This window comes from Sabethes cyaneus, chromosome 3, assembly GCF_943734655.1.
Source record: "Sabethes cyaneus chromosome 3, idSabCyanKW18_F2, whole genome shotgun sequence".
Classification (NCBI taxonomy): domain Eukaryota; kingdom Metazoa; phylum Arthropoda; class Insecta; order Diptera; family Culicidae; genus Sabethes; species Sabethes cyaneus.
Window position 1 is genome coordinate 97,753,216 of NC_071355.1, and position 22,754 is coordinate 97,775,969.

At 37.3% G+C, this 22,754-nt stretch overlaps 1 protein-coding gene across 1 annotated transcript in view; it reads right to left on the reverse strand.

Moving 5' to 3' along the window:
• Window positions 1–22,754, reverse strand: part of LOC128742086 (uncharacterized) — a 121,498-nt gene that overhangs the window by 35,547 nt on the left and 63,197 nt on the right. Inside the window, exons 3-5 of the mRNA XM_053838297.1 lie at window positions 15,595–15,917; window positions 12,313–14,390; window positions 225–2,425 (exon numbers count right to left, since the gene is read on the reverse strand). Of these exons, the coding sequence (XP_053694272.1) occupies window positions 225–2,425; window positions 12,313–14,390; window positions 15,595–15,917 (4,602 nt within the window). The remainder of the gene's footprint in view (window positions 1–224; window positions 2,426–12,312; window positions 14,391–15,594; window positions 15,918–22,754) is intronic.

A 22,754-nucleotide genomic window follows, 5' to 3' on the forward strand; every position in this document is an offset into this window, starting at 1 on the left:
TCCATGGGAAATTTATTTTTAAAATATGTAAATAGTTTCTATCCAAGCCTAATATTTCCGCAGATAATAATAATATTAACTTTATATTATAAAGATAAGATGAGGTAAATAAGTAAAATAAAATAAGAAGGTTTGACAAAAACGGATCTTTTCTTTAAAAAGCAAATGTTCTCATTAATCGAGAGGAGGTCGCACCTCCCCAATTCACAATGGTTAGGACTCACCTTTCGTGCTTGCTAAGCTCTTCTAAAATTTCATTGTAATGCACTTTCGATGGTTTCTTCATTTCTGCCTCCAACATTTGACCGTAGGGACCTCGCAAAGGCCGTTTCGAATATCGCTTTAGGTCATGATCACCTACTGGCGCAGGAGAGGCGCTTGTGCGATCCCTTGATGAAGCTCGTTCACTTTCGTTGTCAGATACGGAATCAGAGCGCATGAACAAATTTCGGAAAGAACGAACAGGAATCGTAGCGAGTGGTGTTGAATCATCTTTTTCATCCGAACTTTGATAGGTTAAGCTTTGCCTCCGGGAACCTTTGGGCCAGGAAGGCCTAGATATATCTGACTCGGGTGTGTTTGGATCTAACAAATTAGGATCAACGCGATGAAAAAGTTCTGTTTCTTTGGATTTCTCCGGCGAAGAAGTTATGTCTTTAGTACTGAGATCGGTGAAACTTTCGCCGCTTAAATCTAGGCTTGAATCTTTTTCAATTGTTAATTTATCAGGTCGCCAGTTATCGTCCGGTGTATAATTTTCGTTAGAATCTGACTCAGGATCAATGTTCGTATCAATTGCAGGCCACTGTATGTAAATTCCTTTCCTTCTTTTCGATTTGTCGATTCTTCGCTTTTCTTCTATTTCGCTTGTGCAATTGCACACCGCTTCTCCATTTTCTTCGTTGTTGCTATGACGTTTTCTCACTTCGACAACTTCGGTTGGCCGGTCAGGCCGAATTATTGGTTCATCAGGCGTTGGAGGAGTTTCTATGATAGTAGTACTTACTAAACTATCAGGTTCTGTACATACTATTGATATTGGGGGAGTAACAATGTCGGTTTCGCTAGTCAACTTAATTGTATTCACATCTTCACTATCTACAATTTCTGCCGGAATTGGTTCTATTTTTTCAGACAGTTTGTCTACCACTAATTCATCCATAATACTGGCACAAGGTTCACACAGGTCTGCTTCATTTTCTTCAGTTACTGTAATACTGTCAATAAATTTAGAACATTCTGTGGCTGCTGCATCAATCCATTGTTCGGAGGGGCGAGCCGTACTCCATTCACTCACAACACAATCATAAACTGGTACCGGTATGAGGCAAGTTGTTGCCTGCTGTAAACATTCTTCGTCCTTGGGTAGAGATTGTGGTGTGATGGGAATGCCCTCTTCTATCAGAGATTCCAATACCATTTCTGAAGCCTGATTAACATTGATTTCTGCCTTCTGTTGCTCAATGACTTCCGTTTCTATGGTTTCAAAGTGTTCAGCTTCAGGATCTTCTACAATGGTTTCTATATCAGAATTTCTATTCGATGATAATTCCCTGCCATCCAACCCATCACTTCTATCGAAATCTGGTGGTGAAAGATTGATGCTTAATTCTGTTTTTTTAATAGGTATTCTAGAAACTTCATTATCATCAATCACAGAATCTGACTCCGAAGTTGAGAAGAGTTGTGTTGGACTACAACTTCGCATAAAGTCCTTTGCATTTTCTTTCGGTAGCGGAGTATTCTCCATCACAGAATTGTCTTTGCCTCGCAACAGACTGTTTTTAATGGCTCCTAAAGCCGAACGAATGTATTTTCCAGAAGTATAATCCACTTGAGAAAAAGAGGCGCTTCTGAATGGAATAGTTTTTTGCGTGTATGATCCAACGATCGTTCGTGATTCTGGTTTTGGAAGCTTGCAGAAAATGTCTTCCTCATCTCTGAAGGATGTTACAGATTTCGCTTCTTCTACGTTGGAATCGTTGGTAGACGTACTTTGTAAGCATTCGAGGTTTGAAGTACTCGCATTAGCCCTAAGGTTAACTTTATGGTCGGTCAACGGTGAACTAGGGGTTGATGCTCGATTACATTCAGAAAATTGAAATGGAATATCTATCGATCGAGATTCTTTTGTTTTCTTCAAATTACTTCGATTTTCAATACTGTGTATGGCGTCAATGTTCAATAAACTTGTGGTTGATGCTGTGGTGTGAGGGCTTTGGAGATTGCGTTCGATAGTCTGTAAATGTTTCGCCCGTCGGGGAGGCGGTATAGGTGGAGCTCTGCTGCCTTTCAATAGCTCCGTTAGTTCTCTAAGCCGCTCTGTTTTCGTACCGTGTCTGTCGTTTGATTTCTCATTACCTGAAGTTGTCTTTTTTACCAGCTTTTGCAATCGATCTAGCGTATTGTTTCGCTTGTCCATTATCTAGATGTTGGCGATAGAAAATATAAAGAAATACTATTAATAAAACACATATAAAGATTACTCAGATATTATTGATCAGAAACTTTTACATTATGTAAGGTACCCCGGGGCAAGTGGGAATACGGGGTAAGTGGGAACGAAGCTCATAACTCACCCAAGCAACCAAAAGTTCGAATTTCACTTAAGGAACAAACTTGAAAGTTCATATTTGGTTCAAATTTAGTTCCGCACAACTTTCTTGCTGAACAACCAGACACTACATTTGTAAACCGAACTTCATTCTCATTAAAGTACCGTTAATATCTGTAGCAACTTGAAAGTTCCACATGCAGCTTGAAAGTTCAACATATAACTTGAAAGTAACTTAGAGTTTGGATAATGGTGTCTAAGGAAGGTTAACAAGCTTTATGTCTACGGATCTACAGCTTGCTTAGCATTTTAACTGTAATTAACCGAACTTCAAAGTTGCCTTGAGTTCGCTGCATAGAGTGCTAAGCAGCTTCTAAAGAAACTTTTGCAAAAGTTTATAAAACAGCACTTTTAGTTCTATTTTTATACTTTTCTATTTTCTGCTTTCGCCTCCTCCTAATTTTTGTAAAGTCGGTTCATGCGATTAAGATAGACCATATAAAAAAAGCCTAACTAACACCGACCGCTGCTGGATTTGAACCCGAGCGTTACTCGTTGCAAGCCTATCCTGATGAATTGTGCCATCTCTGATGCCGCTAGTGACATGAATTTTGCCGATGAGTTGTTCTTAAGTGTAAATTCGTTTCGGGGCTGTGATAAATGAGAAATTAGCACATCGAGTAAAAACGATGCAAATCGCATATTCCAGCAACGGAGCAGTGATATGCGTCTAAGTCACCGAAAAGAAGTACTCGAGTTCAAATCCCTGAGGTTATGGTTGGTGGTGTGTGGTAAGTTACAATAAATTAATATTTATAAAAAAACATTCGATTATTAACCGAAATTAAATGCCTTAGTTAATGAGAAATGTCATGAATCTACAAAACAGGAAGACGTGGGAAAATATTCCCTCAATCTTTTTTATTTTTAAAGTTTTTGGAGTTTCTTTTTGGGCTGAACAGTGTTCTATATAGCGACTTAAGTGAACTTTTTGCGAACTTTATAGTTCTGTTAGGAGTTACTTTGTATTCCCTTCGAAGTTTAATCATCAAATACGAACTTGAAAGTACGGTTAATTACTTAAAAATTAAGTTGAACAGAGTTCTATTCATGATCATTTCGTTGGCTGATTAAGCCAAAAAATCCCCTTTTATCGGAACTTTTGGTTACTTGGGCAGTTCAACTTCATTTTCTTCAACTGAACCTATCTAGTAATGAAAGATACAACTCCAACGTTAAAATCACAGCACAGAAAACAGATTAACAGGCTCTAAGGAAGTAATTGATTTTTTGTGTGTAAAATTTGTCGGTAGCGCCCTCCAGGAATAGTTTGCCAAACGCATAAAAAAATATGCATGTACCTTTATCAATATTTCTTTGTGCTGGAGTTACATAGCAGCGATGGCAGTGACATCGAGATTTAGTTTGCCACTTAATGCTCGAGGAGTGCTCTATTAACCCATTATGACCCGGGTATACCAAAATTTTGACCAAATGAAGTGAAACTCTGTAATCTATTATATTATGGCTCGAATGTGTCGGGAAACGCAAAATCGTCATTTGGAATGCTTTCAATGCCAAAATATCGCAGGTTTAATATTTCATAGGCTCAGTTTCAAACAAACAAATTACAAAGTTTTTTACAGATTTCTTATCGAATTTTGTGATAGACTTTACATATAAATACCAATTTACATGTCAGGTAATGTTTTGCCACTAAATGTAGACTTATTCATGCGTTTTGGAGACAAAGTTTTTTTTCGCCATTTTTTCAGCTTTTTTTCCGCCATTTATCACAACTTTGCACTGTTGAAAATACAGATGAATTAACAAAAACTGACAAATTATATCACACACACATCAAATAAATGTCTTATCTCTCTTGTAGTGATATATTAACAATGCTAACTATTGAAATTCAGCAAAAAACAGGTTTTGAAGACGAGGTATGATATATCATACGCTAGGACATAATGGGTTAAAGGATTACTCGTAGATTACATAAAAACCTTTTACACACTTTTTGTCAATTACCTGGTAGTCTGTTCTCTGTGATTACAAATTATCTATAATTGGCATTCCAAGTCCCAAAATTGAACTATAAACACAGTGAACAGACTACCAGGTAATTTTACACTATACTGTAGAGCACTGGCTTACGCCTCACACTCTGGAACATCCGTTGTCGGTTCTACCGGAACTCAAAAGTGGTCATTTAGTATTCTCTTCGAAAATACGGCAAATGGGGTATCAAATAACAGGATTTTCCAACACGAGTTCTTTAGTGCATATTTGGATGTATTTTGTGTCGATCTAGGCATCCCGGAACATCCGGCATCGGTTCTACTGGAACTCAAAAGTGGCCATTTGGAATTCTCTTCAAAAACATGGCAAACGGGGTATCAAATCACAGGATTTTTAACACGAGCTCGTTAGTGGACATTTGGATGTATTCAATTATTATCCACAAGATTGCTAAACTAAGTATTGCTCTATTTTGCGTATTTACGGCGCACTGCCAGTTCACACTGAGTGTTACGCAGAGAGCGCTCTTGGTGCACCACCCAGTGTGAACTGGGAGTGCGCCGTAAATACATAAGATAGAGCAATACTTAGTTTAGCAATCTTATAGAGAATAATTGACTCTACAAACGCTCCATACATAACATTTTCGAATTTCGCTTGGCTGAGGTGTTACAGTTAATTAAGCAAAATAGGTGCACTGAGTGCAGGACAGCTTTGGATGCTCCTCCACTTTACTAAACAAAGACCTTGGAAACGGTTACTTTTGGCTTTTCAAATATCTACCAAAAAGCATACACACACAGGCACACTCAGACGAAACAATTTTTAGTTAAAAAACCTTCGCACTCTCTTCTTTCTCAAATCCCGGACTTACATTATACACATAATTCTACGAGGTATTTTCAGTATTAATTTTCTTAGATTTCAGACATTGCACAAGACATTAGCCAAAACACACCACTTAAACTACCTACAATAAAATTTCTTTACCTACACCAACTTTGTAGACCTACACATATGTTACGTAGTCTTAAGCATCAACTTACAAATTGCATTTGTTTACCTAGACTATTTTTGTATACCCACACATAGGTTACGTAATCTTAAGCTCCTATAAAAAACTGTGAAATTGCTCTGGCACAGCCCGCCCAGGTAGCTTCGGGATAGACTGCTAGCCTAACAAGCCAGTCGTCGTTATGTTCGAATCTCGACTGATCGGTGCCGCCACAGAGTCAATAGGAACTTTGCACTAGTCCCGTAATTTTCCAGCACTCTAATAACCGGCTCCGAAGTCTGTCGAGAAAGAAGGGTCAAGTTCTGAAGAACGTCTATACCCATTAGAGTGTCCCAAAATAGCACTATGTCAGAAAACCCGGGGGCTCACCCCTCAAATGATAGCTTAGGGTGTCACAACAAAACTTTTATATGACGTCAACATTGGTTGCCGCGATTTAGGGGTCGCACATTTGAGTTTTATCAAAAAATGGCATTTTCAGGAGTAAATTCAAAAAAATATTTTTAGAAATGTTAAAGTAGGTGAAAAAAGGTTCTTAACTATTTTTTCACAATCATTGGGATCTGATACATTCGTAAAAAAGTTATGGTGGCATGTCTGGAGTCATATTTGGTTACAAAAATTTATTGAATTCGGCAAAAATTTAAAATTTTCGAAATTTCATTTAAATAAACATCAAAACAGGGTATCGAACAGTATCTCAGAGTAACGTAGCTATACTGTTTAGATGGAAAATTTTATGACGAACAACTTTCCCGAAGAAAGTTTCCCGGGTTTCCTGACATAGTGCTATTTTGGGACACTCTAATACCCATGGCTTTGCTTTGCTTTGGCACTTTGGTTCGAAAACAGACACTGATGAAGCCTGTAAGTCGTAGGTGAAATACGTATCTGTCGCGAATAAATATAAATAGTAGAATTTAATTGGAAAATGTCTCTACTTTTTTTATTTAATTACAGGTTTCGTATTCTACTAAGACGCTCCAATAACATCAGTTAATACCAAATACCAAATCAACGTGAAGTAGAAAATGGATTAGTTTGAGTGAATTAGCTAAAATGCTGTGCCAAAAGGCACATAATTATCATGGAATTCGACCTCCAAGCAAATATTTCACGCCGAATCTGAATATCATCCATCAATCGATCTTTTCAAAGACCACTAAGTAACAATTGAAGATAAAATTGATTTTTTTTTAATTCTTTCGGCTGAAAATATCACTTCAGCGACTAGGGTTGCCAAGTGGCCGGTTTTTGGCCGGCCCGACCGGTTTTTCACCTGCAAAGCCGGTGGCCGGTCAACCCTGCAAAAAGGCCGATTTTCCGACATATGAAGTCGGATTTGTACTTTTTTCCTGATTTGTTAAATTTTCTAATGAATTTATTAGCAATCCTGAGCAGTGGATCATTGAAAATAGCCAGTTTTGCAGTGACAATACTTTGCTTCTGGCGGTAAAATACATTAAATTGTCCACTAGCACCAGAAGCAAGTAGTTGTCACTCTGAAACTAGTTATCTTTTTTCTTCTTCTGTCTCACAAATCAATGTCATTCTGGTGTGTTTTGGGCCAGTTTCTATGACTATATGCCCTGACTAGTTATCTTCAATAATCCATTTAATGATCATTGTGGTTTTTGTCAACCGACTTCCGGCGGCTGACACAACCCCCGCCATTTTCTGAAGGCAAGACCGACCGGCCGGTTTATGTAATTTTCAGACTTGGCAACCCTATCAGCGACAGCAAAAAATGTTTTATAGCATGTTAGTGTTATAGCTTAGCAGTTTCAGTTGGATGCCTCAAAAGCTTGCATGTAATTTGCGTTACGTTTTAGGTACGACTCACTAAAAGTTTTAACGAGAAAAGTAGGGTATTGTCGTTATCGTCCGGCCACTGTTATGGTCGGGCCATCACGATTTAACAGTTTTAGTAACTCTTGATATCAATGATACAACCATTGTAAAACTTCTTACTGTGATAGCTAACTTTTCACAATATTGTGAGTTTCAATCGTGTATTCAAAACACCCGTAAGTGTGTTGTGCTGCACACGAGGACTATAGAAAAAATCCCTCCAGTAAGGTGTTTGGGAAGGCCAAAGTGAAATACTAGAAAAGCGCTATTTGTAAAGGTCGGGCCACTTGAGTAGTCACGGTTGGGCCACCATAATTTTAAGCGCAGAAGCGCAATAATCACGAATGTGATTACGTGAAATGTGCTGAAATAAAGCAAAATTAATACGATAAAAACCTAGATCTTTGTTGTTTTTTTCATTGTAGTTGTACACTTCGGAAAAGGCGATTGTAGCAATATTGATTTTTCAAGATCGCCAAAATTTCGCAAAAATGCAATCAAAAATAGGGTATTTGTACCTATATGAGCCAGGGTTCACGGAATTCATTCTTTTCATGTCTCTATATAGAATTTTAATACACATGTGTTAGATTTTCTGCGATGGCCTAACCTGTACAACATGGCCCGACTATGACAACAATTTTTGTCTTAACGTAAATGCCTATAACTTTTTTATTTTTCAAGCAATCAGTTCAAAACTTTCCGGAAATATATCTTATTCTTAGACCTTCGCAACTATGTATTTAGATTTCCAAAATTTTTTTTGAAAGGAAAATTATGGGCGAATTCCAAAACGTGGCCCAACCACGACGACACTCCCCTAATTATTCAACACTTGATCAAGAAAAATTTCTTTTAAACATCTTCTTCAATTCGTTCGCAGCCCTTAAAAGGGTCAATGGTTACAAACAACATCAAGCTCTTCATTGCTAATGCGACGTCCAGTCGGATGTCCTTCCCTTTTGGCATGACTGGCAACAGGCATACAGGTTATCGTACACTGACAATGGGGTCCACACAAAAAGTAACTGAGAAATACAAAATCATGATGAGGTGATATTTTACACCTCATAAGAACATATAAGTACCAAAGTGGAGGCAATAAACGTGCAAAAATTTTGACAATCATTTGTAATTCTATCTTGCGTTTTATATAACAGTTTTTAGAACACGCAACTTAAAACTCCCGAATATGCGATTAAGGTTTAAGTTAATATTACAATCATCTATACTGCTTTATAATTCTCGCTTAATCTTAAAGTCGCGCTTAATCGGATATTATCGTATATACCCAAGTAACCATAAGCATTAATCTAAAACCGTATATTGGAAATAATTCTGCATCCCAAGTGCCAAACTTTTGTATATTAGCAATCTTAATGCTTATAAAACGTATATTAACATTGTTGATGCATAGAAGCATTAACGTAAATCAGCATTAGAGAAAGCAATATATGCGCATATAACGTAACAATATAATGCATTTAGTCAATTGCATTAAAACGAGCCGTAAGTGTACTTGACGGCTTGTACTTGACTTCTTATTTTGCTATTCTGCGGCCACTATTTGTACCCTTTTCCATCTGACGGTTGCCGTCTTTTTCTACCCTATTGGTAATGCAGGACAAGTAGCTATGATATGAGAGGGAATATCACCAAGATTTAAATGCGACTAATTTCATCTCACTCAACCACATCCGCTACGGTTTAGATAGCAAAGGTGCAAGGAAACGAATGAGGCTGCATGACTAACTCCCGGTTCGAGCCCTGTCTAGGTGGTAAGATTATTCAGCATTTCCAGAAATGGTTTCTGTTTATCCTGCTCCCCTTGAGATGCAGCAAAAAAAATCGCTTGCTTTTTTAGTTTTTTAAATCCCGACCGAATCAATTTTTATTTACCATAACAAACAAACGATATGCCATCGGTACTTTTTCGATACGTCGATAATGTAGACAAAATGACGTTTCGTTTAAGCCTCAAACAAACACTGATAATGCTTACTGGATGCTTGTGGCGTAGCATTTTAACAACCCGCTATTTCGCCTTTTTAGCATTATGTGAGTTCTACAGAAGTATATAAAGAAAAATATGCTTTTAATCATAGTTCTGTATGCTTATACAATGTTGTCCAAGGACTAGTGTTTAGTGCTTACTGGTTACTTGGGTAAATACTTATATAGTCGCAACGTTTAAAATTATTCCTAATCACGTATATTGCCTCCAAAATAGTACGGATATGCCAATTTTGCGCATCACGTACGATTTATTGGCATGTTTATCTGTACGTAATGCAGATTTTTATCTTTTTTATACATATGAAAATGCTAACTGGGTCATATTGATTTTGGCATCATCCGCATAAAGCAATCTACTGCTGGATGTTAATAGTCGAGGTATATCGTTTATAAACCAAGAAAACAGTAGTGGTCCTAATGGACTACCCTGAGGTACAGGTGAGGATGTTTGATTTTAAGAAATAAAGCTTTAATTTCAAATGGCGTGTGGCATATCAGTACTCTGAAGAACTCATATTATATAATAAAGCACTATAACACCGGAAGCGAACCACATGTCCTGGCGGGTGTTGTGGGTTCGAATCCGGTTATAATCTCAGATTACAGCTTGGTTCGACTCATGCACCTTCCAGCATTGGACAAAAGGTAGGAGTCAAAATGACTACTTGTCAAGTATAGCTACCAATCCCCCCCTTCCTTTCCGCTCTTCCCCTCCTTCAACAACAAACTTTCATTTCTTTCCCCTACCGTCCTTTCATCAATTGTAGAACCATCGTTTCAAAAAAATATTAATATATATGTATGGCCACATTTCAAGGTCAAGACTAAAAACTTGAGATTAGTCTATATCCTAAGATGCCCAATAACTATTCGCAAGCAAGGTAGTGAAAGACCAAAATTATGGACGCAAACGTTCATGTGCCTTCAACTGTTCTCACCAGTACATCTGCAAAATATTGAAAACAGTCGGAATAAAGTACCGAAAGAAGACAAGAGTCTCGGAAAATACTAAGGAACAGATTTGACCCTGAATTCCCAATGTCACTGGCTAATAACAAATTATTTCGGAAAATGCTTTGTTTTGGATGACGAAAGTTACTTCCCTCTTTTGAAGACGCACATTTTCCGGAAATAATCGATACATGCTATTCTATGGATAGTTGTACTGCATCTCCGAACATAAAATACAAATTTAAACATAGGGTTGAACAGAAAGTCAACCACTTAGTTGGTTTCGAGGTACGATGCTGGTCTAATAACCCAGTTGTCGTATGTTCGAATCTCGGTTAGACGGTGCTGCTAGATAGAGTTGGATTGATGCACTAGCCCCGTAACTGTCCAGTACTATAATAGCCGGCTGTGAAGTCTGTCGATAAAGAAGGGTCAAGTCTTAGGCTTTGCTTTTTTTGAACATAAAGTGATGCTGTACATTGTCATTTCTGAGAAAGGTATTTCTAAGCTTTGGTCCAAGCCCTCTGGTTTGGCTAACAATCGAGATGTGTACCAGAACGAATGTTTGAAGAAAATTTTGATCCCGTTTCTACAATAACATCAAACAATACGTGTTTTGACCGTATAATGCTTCATCGCATTACGCCAAAAAACACAATCGTTCCTGAATATTCGTTCGATCCCATTTGCACCCAAAAACCATAACTGCCTCAGTGTCGTCCAATCGAAGATTTCTTCGGAATTTTGAGCTCCTTGGTGTACAAAAATAACTGAAGAACCACGAATTGCAAACAGTTGATTGGTAGAATCAAGAGATGCATTCGAAAAGTTGACATAACGGCCCTACAACGCTCCTGTTCTGACATCGAATGAAAGCTTCGCCGAACAACCGATTACGGACCGTTGTCAAGTGGTCATTTTTTAGCAAAAACAATGTATCTTTAATTTCAGTAAATCAGATCTTGTTAAGCATCTTTGTCTTTTTTGACAGCTTGAGAAATAAATTCCAAAATTGTAGTTGTCACCCGTTATTCGACAGAAATCGCAGCTAGTGGTTAGAAGAACAGGATAAATACGAAACTAGTGCTAAGATCCTATTGACTCTAACATCATCTCCTCCATTTCAAAATACGACTGGGTTGTTAGGTCAGTGTCGTACCTCAAGGCCAATGTTAATCGTCGAATAATTAGGCCCGTGAACTAAATTTCGTAAACAAATTTTTCAAAATAATAATAGCTTGAGCTTAATCGAGCTTGAGGCTCGATTATTCTGATAATGATTAAAAATTATCTGAGTGAATATTTCCCACGATCCAATCGATTTTTTTTTATTTTAAAAAGTAGTTTTTCGAATAGAGAAATGAAATGATAGAAGAAAGTAATGAACAGTTTTAACGAGAGCAACTTACAACCGGATTCGAACCGATCTTTTATCCTATTCGAATCGGAGTCCAAAGGCTATGAAGATAAACAGCGGCACATTGCAGAACGATACAGTCCATCAGTCGATCGGAATGATACTGCTGATTCTAGCTTACGTTAGCTAATAACCCAAAACTTGCGTTGAAATGCATTCATGTTCAACGAAAGAGAAGGGTACCGAAGAGCATCTTTCAATGTTATTTAGGCCCTTTCGAAAAGTTATTCGAGATTTGTATACCGTAAGATTTTAGGTCACTCTCAATCGCCACAAACAATGTTATGGCGGATTATTGTTGCAGTTTTTATTAACAAATTTGATTATTTTACTATTTTAAGCATGGGGAAACCATTGTCCAATTTTTAATTAGCATTTAACATAAACTATTAGCAGACGATTCAGAACATTTAAATGATCTACCTATTTTCTTCATTGGATTTGTACAAACTAGATAGTAGTTGATTTTTGAGTCGCACTTACCGGCTTATCTGGAGATATCCTGGCATATAGCTGATTTCTGCCAAAACAACTCCAACTTTTTGATCTGCTATCTGTTGATATATTATCGATCCTCAACGATGGTGAACCTCGGTTATTAAACACAATACTCTCACCACCGTCAATTTGGTTGTTACTATTATTAGACACAGCACACTTCAACTCTTTGCCCCCGTCTTTAACATGTTGATTGTTATTGCTATCTTTTTGGACAATGGAACCAGCGTTTCGTTCACAGATCGGAAATTGAAGTTTATGTTCCTTTCGGTTTTCTTCACAATCGGAATTATGCGGTTGGTCGTATTTTGTACTGTTGATTTCATTAGTACTCTGGCTTGAATCCCTAACGTACTCGTTTATTACTGCCGCAGGAATCGATTCACTGCCACTACACACACTACTAAGCTCATCCGATGAACAACCAACGTAGTAATTAGCGATTTGAGCGGGAGCACTAATACCATTCCACACTTCATTCACAGAATTATTTCTTTGTGGTATTGAATGATTTTTCTGAAATTCACGATAATTTTCTTCACTGATCACCGTTATGATATCTTCTCCTGTTGATGAAAGATCAGAAGAGTCTATGAAACCAAACTCTTCCAAATCTGATGAATTCGAACATGGGTTCAGATTTTGAGCACAATATCGGTTCAATGACTGCAAACGAGATTCGACGTTCGAATGGTCCACCGGACCTAATTTCGGTGTAAGATGACAAATGACCACGTTCGAAGATAGTCCATCTGAGCGAGCATTGCCCGTTGTACTAATAATATCAGAGGAAAGTTTTCGGCCGGGTTGTGACCGGGTGCCGTTCACATGATTAATTACCGGAAGTGAACTTTTCCTTAGTGCCACATATTCAAATTTAGGAATATCATTTTCATACGTAAGATTTTCTTCCACATTTTGCTTACAATCGGTGATGTGTTTTGATTTCTCGCGATTGCCTGCTGTTCTATTTATAGCAGGTTTGTTGTTTCTATCGATGCAACTCAAATGGTGGTCGTTTGATTCGTTGAAAATATGGCGTAACCCGTCATACGCAGTAGCACTCAGTGCGGGTGTACATGGATCTGTTGACGAGGGAACCCTTGAAGTTGGACTGCTCGGAACACAATCATTATCCACTGAATGGACTGGCGAAGAAAGTGGTGCTCGAGGTACCGCGATCTCAAAACCGTCCTCAAATGACCACGATTCTACTGCTGTTTGTGGTGATCGCAGTAATGGTGATGAGCTAGCCGACGGCGTCACAGACGACAATTTATCCACGCAAACATCATCACTAGTTGAAGAAGTATTTTTCCTTAGAGCGCGTTTGTTATTGTATCCTGTACAACTCACACTTGAATTCAGTCCAAAACACACCTCACTTGATATATTTTCTTTTTTCAAATTATTTATGTTCACATCTTTCGGCCACGCTTCTTTTAACAGTGATGCGTTTCTGAAATTTAAATTTAAATCATTGCCATCAACGCTTTTCTTCACACTGCCTTCACTGCTATTGAAAACGCCCTTTTTACGAACCACCGTAGCGAATTCGCCGAGATGCTGTGCACTTTTGGCAGCGCCATGTTCCGAAAATTCTGGCCATAATTCTTTTGAGTTTGGAAAATTGTCTATATTTGTTCCTTTCTGAATATTATGCGAATGATTATCGCCATTCGAAGACTGATTCTTTTGTTCATCTTTGTTGTTCACTATCTTAAGTTTTTTGCTGTCGGAATACTTGTTGCTCACTTTAACTAAGTTGTTATTTTTAGTATTTTTGTTAGAAGTACTAGCATATCTGTTACTGTAGCAACATACGGTTGGGAACAAAGTGTGAGATGTTTCACGGTTTGGTTTAATTGTAACACTATCGTTTCTAGTACTATGATCACGGTTGTTGGATGAAAATGATTTTGGTGGCTCGCTATTATACTGTAGTCTTCCTTTGCTTGCTTGCTCCGCACTAATTTGCTTCTGAGCAAAATGCAACTGCTGATGAGTGGATTTCGATGAGGATGATGCTGCCGATGCGGAGGGCGACGATTTTCTATTCTTAGCTGGAAAGATAGAAAACGAAAATTTGAATTTTCCTCATGCAGTGTATGTTGGTGGAAAATCTTTACACGCAAGTGTGATATTTTTTCGCTGATACACCTACTAAGACAGCGTGCTACAGAGCAGTTTTGGTTTAGTGAAACCAAACCGTTGAAAAAATCGTCGAGAGGGTGCTTCTATGAATTAAGTTTAATATTCCTACAAGCTTATATTTCTTGCTTTTAATTTGGGCGAATCAAAAGCACAAGCTTATCAATATCGGTTGGATGAAAATCGATGTTGGTACTGGTAATGGGGAGGAAAATATCGTTGTGCTTACTAAGTTTACTAAAACTTTTGGGCAAATATTACTTTTGAAAGGCCTCTTGACAAAAATAATTTGGTAATATTTAACATTCGGTTGTGAGTAATATACCAGAAATTTCATGAAATAATAACAGAAAACTATTTACAAAAAACTCTAAAAACAATATCTCAGTATATTTCGCAAACGGGAGCGGCCGTTCACCAATAACGAAAGGCATATAATCCAATGTAAGAAGCACCCTATGAAAACGCACATTAATAGTGTAAACTCATAAGACTCAACGTTGAAATTATTTATGTAATTATTCAATCAATAACGATTGATAATAACATTTAACTATTAAGTCTGTAATTGGATATTTTACACTTCAAAGAAAACAATATTTTGCTTGGTTTAGGAATCTTGATTAAATTTATAGAGACGAGCGAAATAAAAAAATCAAAAATGATTTAATTGGACGATGCAATTTAAGGAATTATAATAGACGCATTCACCCGGCATGGAATATACAGCTCAACTTAATAACCTTAACGAGCATAAAACACAAGTCATGAATAGCATACATTCATTACTTTGATTTTAAGTTTAACACAATAAATACATTATGTGTTATGTTTAAAATCAAATTGATTATCTGTTGGATGAAATTATATTTAAATAAATAGGTAGCACGCCAAATACTTTCTATTATTCTACGAATGCCAAGCGGAATATTTTTCGAAAATATTTCTAATAAGTATTTAGATCTCTAAACAACGCATCTTACAATTTTTATTAAACCTAAATTAGCGGCTTAATGACTAACGCCGATAGTTTAAATCGGCCTTTATTCGTATTTACTACAAAAAAATGATGCATTCATAATGCACGGTAAAAACCTGATTGGATCATATGCTCACCTGAAGTATTCGGTATCGGTAAACGCGTGCGCGCATAGTTGTTGTTCCATGGCATTTCAAGCGCCCCGCTTCCAACACAGCAGCAAACTTTATTAGTTGCACTGCTACTATTGCTGCTGTTACCACCGGTACTTACATTACTACTTCCGTTGGTCGTTGAATTGTCGAGCGAATTAACCGACACTCTAGCTTGAGTGGCAACATTGGCGCTGTTGCGGTGAGCGTCTTCTGTGCCAGCGTTGAGATTGAGCAGGTTTTGATTCGACAAGCGTATTCCGTACCGCAGCGTTCCCAGTTGAATGTAGTCGGATTCTGGTATTGCTCTGTAAATAAAGTATCGTTAAGATGCGGTTAGCTCAGTCATTTCGTTAAAAAGCTCGCACAGACAAAGAGTGAAACAAATACTCCCGATGGGTATGCACAGCTTGTAAATACATTAGGCCGAGCGTCTCCATAATCGTTTCCATTACAATTATTTGGATACCAAAGATAAGTTTATATTGCAAAAATTTGATTAATATATTTAAATTGTAGTTTTTGCATGGGTAGAATGGGGTTCAGGTGGTAATACACGATAAAGCTCTTTCGGTAATCTTGATTATGAGTAGCAGAGCTAGGAGGTGCGATGCCGTGACAAAACAACGAGCCACGCAACCTTTTAGTTAATACACCAGCTATGACAGCTGCCAATGAAATAGGTATATGGTCGATTATATTATACTTTGGTATTTATGCTATTCGGAATTTTGCATGTCATACAATTTACTACAAATGCTCATCGCAGGATTGCGAATGTAACAAGTGCAAGGCCTCCTAGGCTTAATTGAAAGTCAAAGCCTTAACGTGCTATATTATGTTTACAAAACCTAATCCTCTGTGTTTATACGACAGCCAGCCAGTTGTTAGAGTACAAGAGAATTGCGGAGGATCCTATTAACTTCAAGCTGTCATCCGAGATTCGTACATTTGATGACTAGTTTGTTGGACCAGTGTCGTACCTCGAGCCCAACTGGGAAGACAAAATCCAATTGAGCAATTCCAGGTCAACTAGCAAAACGGTTTGACTCAACTATTTTTGATTGGAATGAATGGCTGGGTTTAAGAAAAAAGTTTATATGTGAAAATTTGTTCAATATTATGCGTAGAATTTGATTTTGTTTGAGTTTTACAAATAAAAACATTTGGATGTTTTTAAAAAATTTGTTCAACAAAGTTAAAAAAAATCCTAGAGCGTCTATCGATAGCTCTTCACCGGATTTTAGGGCATAAATTAAGCTATCTTTAAAAAAAAACTAGCTAAATCGGAGGGGATGGTTTTGAGATAATTGACGTTTTATGATTTTTATCATGGTTTGAAAAAGTTTTTTTTCAGTGTAATTTTTTTCTGAAAATACACTTATAGCGAATTTATTTATTCAATCCGGATTGAAACTTGATGATTTTATTATGTTCATTTGCTCTTATCTGACAGATAGAATTAAGTTCCAACCCGGATTGAATAAACAAATTTGCTATTAATTTTCTTCAACTTTTTCTTTGACGTCATTTTGATCAAATAGGTTGTTTTCAAGATATGATGTTTTGAAGAAAAGTAATCTCATTTCCCAATACACCCTCTTACTCAAGTTACTCTTGACGAAAATAATCAACTTTAGTGGAAAATGAGTTCTTGCGTACCGTTTTGATTCAAACTTAGAACAGTCTCAAACTTCGAACACTTCAGAATAAAATGCTCGTTAGTATCGCTAATATAATAAAATATTATGCTTATTTTACTACCACCGTGTTCGTTAGAATGTCCTCTATCCCGTGAGGTATGACATTGAACTGGAGGACTCCTTGTAAGAAATCAGCAGGCGCTGGAAAAAAGTGAGAACTCAGATTTTAACTTCGTTCGCATACTCTTAGCGTTTCAAGCAAAAGTAGCTGTTTTTTCGTTTGCATTATTTTACCAATTTTAGAACATTTATCTTCCCACTTCGCGATTATTAGGTAAGTGCAAGATATATATGTGCTTAAGCATAGTTAAAATACAATGTTTTATGCATTATTTCAAAGATATTAGATAAATAAAAAGTGTTCGAAGTTTGAATCACGTTTTGAGGTGTGATTCAAACTTCGAAGACCCACGAATAAAATCCGGTTTTTCCGGATTTTCCTTCGGAAAAATGAATTATCTGCATTGTAAAGCTGTACAAAATTAACTTGCTTTAGATGTGGTACATAGAGTTTGCAAATATTAGCAATTGACTACAGAAGTACGGATTGAAACTAATTATTGTGTGAAAATTTTAAATCATACTGTTAGGTGGATTTATAAAGACAGTGTTTAGAAAAGGATGAAATTTCACTTATTTCAGTTGAATGACACTAAAAACATTAATACTTTTCAAAGTAATACAAGTGTTCGATGTCTGAGACTGAAATATTCGAGCTTTGAATGTCGACCACGAAAGTGTTCGAAGTTTGAATTAAAACCGAACATCAGTTTTTTAGTGTTTTTCACTGTAAATTAACATTTTATCCTCATTATTTAAATTTCAACACGAAAATAATTAAATTGTCATGCTATTAAACCATTTATGGGAGTAGAATAGAGATGTTTTCGAACATTTTTCTTTGAACAAAGTTTCAGCATAGCTTAAGTGTTCGAAGTTTGAATCAGAACGGTAGTATCCAACACATCAGAAAAATTTCATTCCAATCAAAAATAGTCGAGTCAAAAAAATTTTTTTCAGCGTTTTGAGCTGGAATTGCTCAATTACGGTGAACACACCTAATTCTGCGCAGCTCCTAATTTTGCGCATTTTTCGTTATATATGTATTTTTTTACATTGTGCATAACTATGATCATTGCGTTATTTTTTTTGTAAATGTCTGTTGAATATTACGCCATTATTTACAAAAGGGCCAGAATATGTGACAGCGAAATAATATAAAGTGAAACTGAAACTATTTTACTTGTCAGAAAATATCATCGTTAGCAGCAACACTAAGATTGTCGTTCTAGAAAAATAAAAAATTTAAGACCGGAATTCGCTGTAATGATCAAATTACCCAGCTAAATAGTCTTTCTAATTAATTAGTTTTAGTCATATTTTAGACAAAAAGAGTGATTGCATGCAGCGCTTTCTTTAAAAAAATGCAATGCAGTATTGCGCAGATTTAAAATTTCCTTCCTCATAAAACCTTCACATGCCAAATTTGGTTCCATTCGCTTGATTAGTTCTTGAGATATGAGGAAATTTGTATTTCATTTGTATGGGAGGCCCCCTCTTAAAAGGGGGAGGGGTTATAATTCGCCATAGAAAAAATGTCTGTCTCCAAAAACCCCCACATACTAAATTTGGTTCATTTGTTTGATTAGTTCTCGAGTTATATGGAAATTTGTATTTCATTTGTATGGGGCCCCCCGCCTCCGAAATAGGAGAGGGGTCCTAATTCACCATAGAAAAAAATCCTGCCTTCAAAAACTCCCACCTACCAAATTTGGTTCCATTTGCTTGATTAGTTCTGGAGTTATGAGGAAATTTGGATTTCATTTGTATGGGAGCCCCCTCTTCTAAAGGGGGAGAGGTCCTAATTTACCATAGAAAAAATTCTTGCATCCAAAAACTCCTTCATGCCAAATTTTGTTCCAGTTGATTGATTACTTCTCGAGTTACGCAGAAATTTGTGTTTCATTTGTATGGGAGCCCCCCCCTCTTAGTGGGGGAGGGGACTCTAACCATCATAAGAACCTTCCCTGGCCCCCAAAAACCCCTATATGAAAATTTTCATGCCAATCTGTTCAGCAGTTTTTGATTATATAAGGAACATACAGACAGACAGAAATTCATTTTTATAGGTATAGATTTGTATGGAAGCCCCTCCTCTTAGTGGGAGGAGGGGTCTCTAACCATCCTAAGAACCTACCCCGACCCCAAAAACCTCTACATGCAAATTTTCACGCCGATCGGTTCAATAGTTTTCGATTCTATAAGGAACATAAGGGTATACAGACAGAAATCCCTTTTTATAGGTATAGATTTGTATGGGAACCCCCCTCTTAGAGGGGGAGGGGTCTCTAACCGTCATAAGAACCTTCCATGGCCCCAAAAACTCCTACATGCAAATTTTCACGCCGATCGGTTCAGTAGTTTTCGAATCTATAATGAACATACGGACAGACAGACAGACAGAAACCCATTTCTATAGGTATGCAATAGGGGTTTTTGGGGCCAGGGAAGGTTCTTATGATGGTTAGAGACCCCTCCCCCACTCTCATACAAATGAAATACAAATTTTCTCATAACTCGAGTACTAATTAAGTAAATGGAACCAAATTTGACATATGAAGGTTTTTGGAGGCAAGAATTTTTTCTAAGGCGAATTAGGACCCCTCCCCACTTTAGGAGGGGGGCTCCTATAAAAATGAAATACAAATTTCCTCATAACTCGACAACTAATTAATCAAATGGAACCATATTTGGCATGTGGGTGTTTTGGAGGCATGAATTTTTTCTATGATGAATTAGGACCCCTTACCTTTGTAAGAGGGGGGGGCTCCCTTACAAATGAAATACAAATTTTCTCATAACTCCAGAACTAATCAAGCCAGGAACCAAATTTAGCATGTGGGTGTTTTTATCAGGGGTGTGAAATTGTCAAAATTATGCGGACTAAACATCCATGGATGGCGATAATTTGGAACCAGCCAGCGTATCGAAAATAACAGCTAATAATAGTTAAATTATAACTAAAAAGCTGTGTTTAACTGCTTTCTAATTAGTTTCAGTTTTTTTAAAACGAATCAACCGTTAAGTAGGTCCCAGTACCAAAGGTACCAAAACCGATGGGTGGGACATGGACAATGTATGTGATTTGACAGCCACACCACCCCGCTGGTTTTTATAGGCATGTTTTTTCTATGGTGAATTGAGACCCATCTCCTCTTTAGGAGGGGAATTATATCCCCTCCCCTTTCAATAGTGGGGGGGGGGGGGCTCCCATACAAATGAAATACAAATATCCTCATAACTAGAGAACCAATCAAGCAAATGGAACCATATTTGACATGTGGGTGTTTTTGCAGACAAGAATTTTTTCTATGGTGAATTGAAACTTCTCCCTACTTTAGGACAAATGAAATACAAATTTCCTCATAACTCGAGAATTAATTAATCAAATGGAACCATATTTGGCATGTGGGTGTTTTTGGAGGCATGAATTTTTTCTATGATGAATTTGGACCTTTTTCTTGCTTTCGCGCTTTATTATTAATTTGGACCTCTCTCCCTTTTTAGGAGGGGGGGCTCCCATACAAATGAAATACAAATTTCCTCATAACTCGAGAAGTAATCAAGCAAATGGAACCAAATTTGGCATGTGGGGGGTTTTGAAGGCAGGAATTTTTTTAATGATGGTTTGAGACCCTTCACCCCTGTGGTAGGAGGATAAGGACTCTCATACAAATAAAACAGAAATTTTTGCGTAACTCAAAAACTAATCGAACTCGAGAAATTTTAGACTCTTTCATAAAACATTAGTCAATAACAAGACTACCAAAAACTATCAATAGTAACATTAGATAATTCAGCGCGAGACGGCCACATGCCGCGAGTGTTGCCAGAGACCTGCCGTCGGAAGCGCCGGCCACTGCGGGAGCGATAGCCCTCCTAAAGATCAGTTCAGTCTAGGTTTATTTATTTTCCTAGATCTACTAACCTCTATTACTTTCCTTCAGTTGGTTCACCCCTGCGAAATGGTACTTTCTACGAAAAGCTTTTCCGTGAAATGGTACATCCCGCGTAAAGTTTTTCGCGAAATGGTATTCTGCGAAACTCTATATTCCGCGTTATGGTCAACCGAGAATTGGTGTTCCGCAAAATGGTATTCGGCGAAAAAGTTTGTAATGATTGTAATGATACGATTCGTTGAAATCAGACGCGAGGCGACGGACGCGGGCTTCAGCTAGTAAATAATATTTGTATTTTAGTTTATGTTGTCATATAAAACAGAAAGAAAAATAGCTTTAGGCACATTAGGGCAATGTCTTGTATAAAGTATTGATTTACCAAATATTTGACAATAAATTTCCGCCCTTCATGAACTGTGCCGTTCAATATGAAGGTATATAAACTCTTTTGCCTTATTTTTTTCAAGTCTTCATTGATATAGATATAGATCGCGTTGCATGAGCAAAATAAAATCATTAATTAGAAGAAAATAAAGTTCAATGGTAAACATTGTAAATAAGTGGAAGCGGGATCGTTGGGAGTTTTATGTCCCCACTCGTAGATATCTATTGATCAAATTTATAGAGGCAGCTAATCGCTTTATCTATTAGAACGATTTTAAGAAGATTCTTTTATTGCTCGTCCACTTTCGCTTTACATCCAATATTTTAATGATCGGAGGCACGTGCAGCGTACTAAAGAGCTAACGGTGATTGAATGATAATTCAACCGGATCAGGAAAACACTCGTCACCGTGCTGATAATTTAGGAAGCAACCAGCCAGTTGTGATTCAAAGCATGAAATTGGCGGATGACCCCTACCTACAATGACTGAGGCTGAGTTTCCTTTTGGGCTCTGTAGAAAGATTACAAATCATGTTCCTACATCCATCAGTCCTATACAACTTCATTCTCCCAAAATATTTCAAGTGTCCAATAGCCAAACCGTTGCGCCGTCCTCTTGTCGACGTTTATTCTGTTCTGGCACCTAACCAAAATAGGGTATGTTGATGCTTCGTCATAATTGCCTATTCCCGTCCTATCCAACACAAATTATTAAAAATATCAGTATTTTTATGACACACAATTAGGGCTGTCGGTATTGGGTGCTTTTGGTGAAAACCGGTATTTCGGTATTGGCGTTGAAAATACCGGTAATACCGGTAAAATACCGGTATTGGCAGATTATTCGGAATCAATAGAAATGTCGATGTTTTTCAGTAAATGTCTCTATTTTCAAACTTTAGTTTCAGTATTGTTCCTTAGCAAAGTAGAATTTAAGCAGATATAATACGCTTAGTGATTTATTTCCCTTGCTAGATTTTATAGCCAGCGCTTCCAACGATTGAAACAAGTTCTGCTTTCACCGAAGTCTGACAAACGGCTCTAAGCGCACCAAATTCCTGGTACTTTCATTTCTTCAGATTTATAGTAGGGAAACCC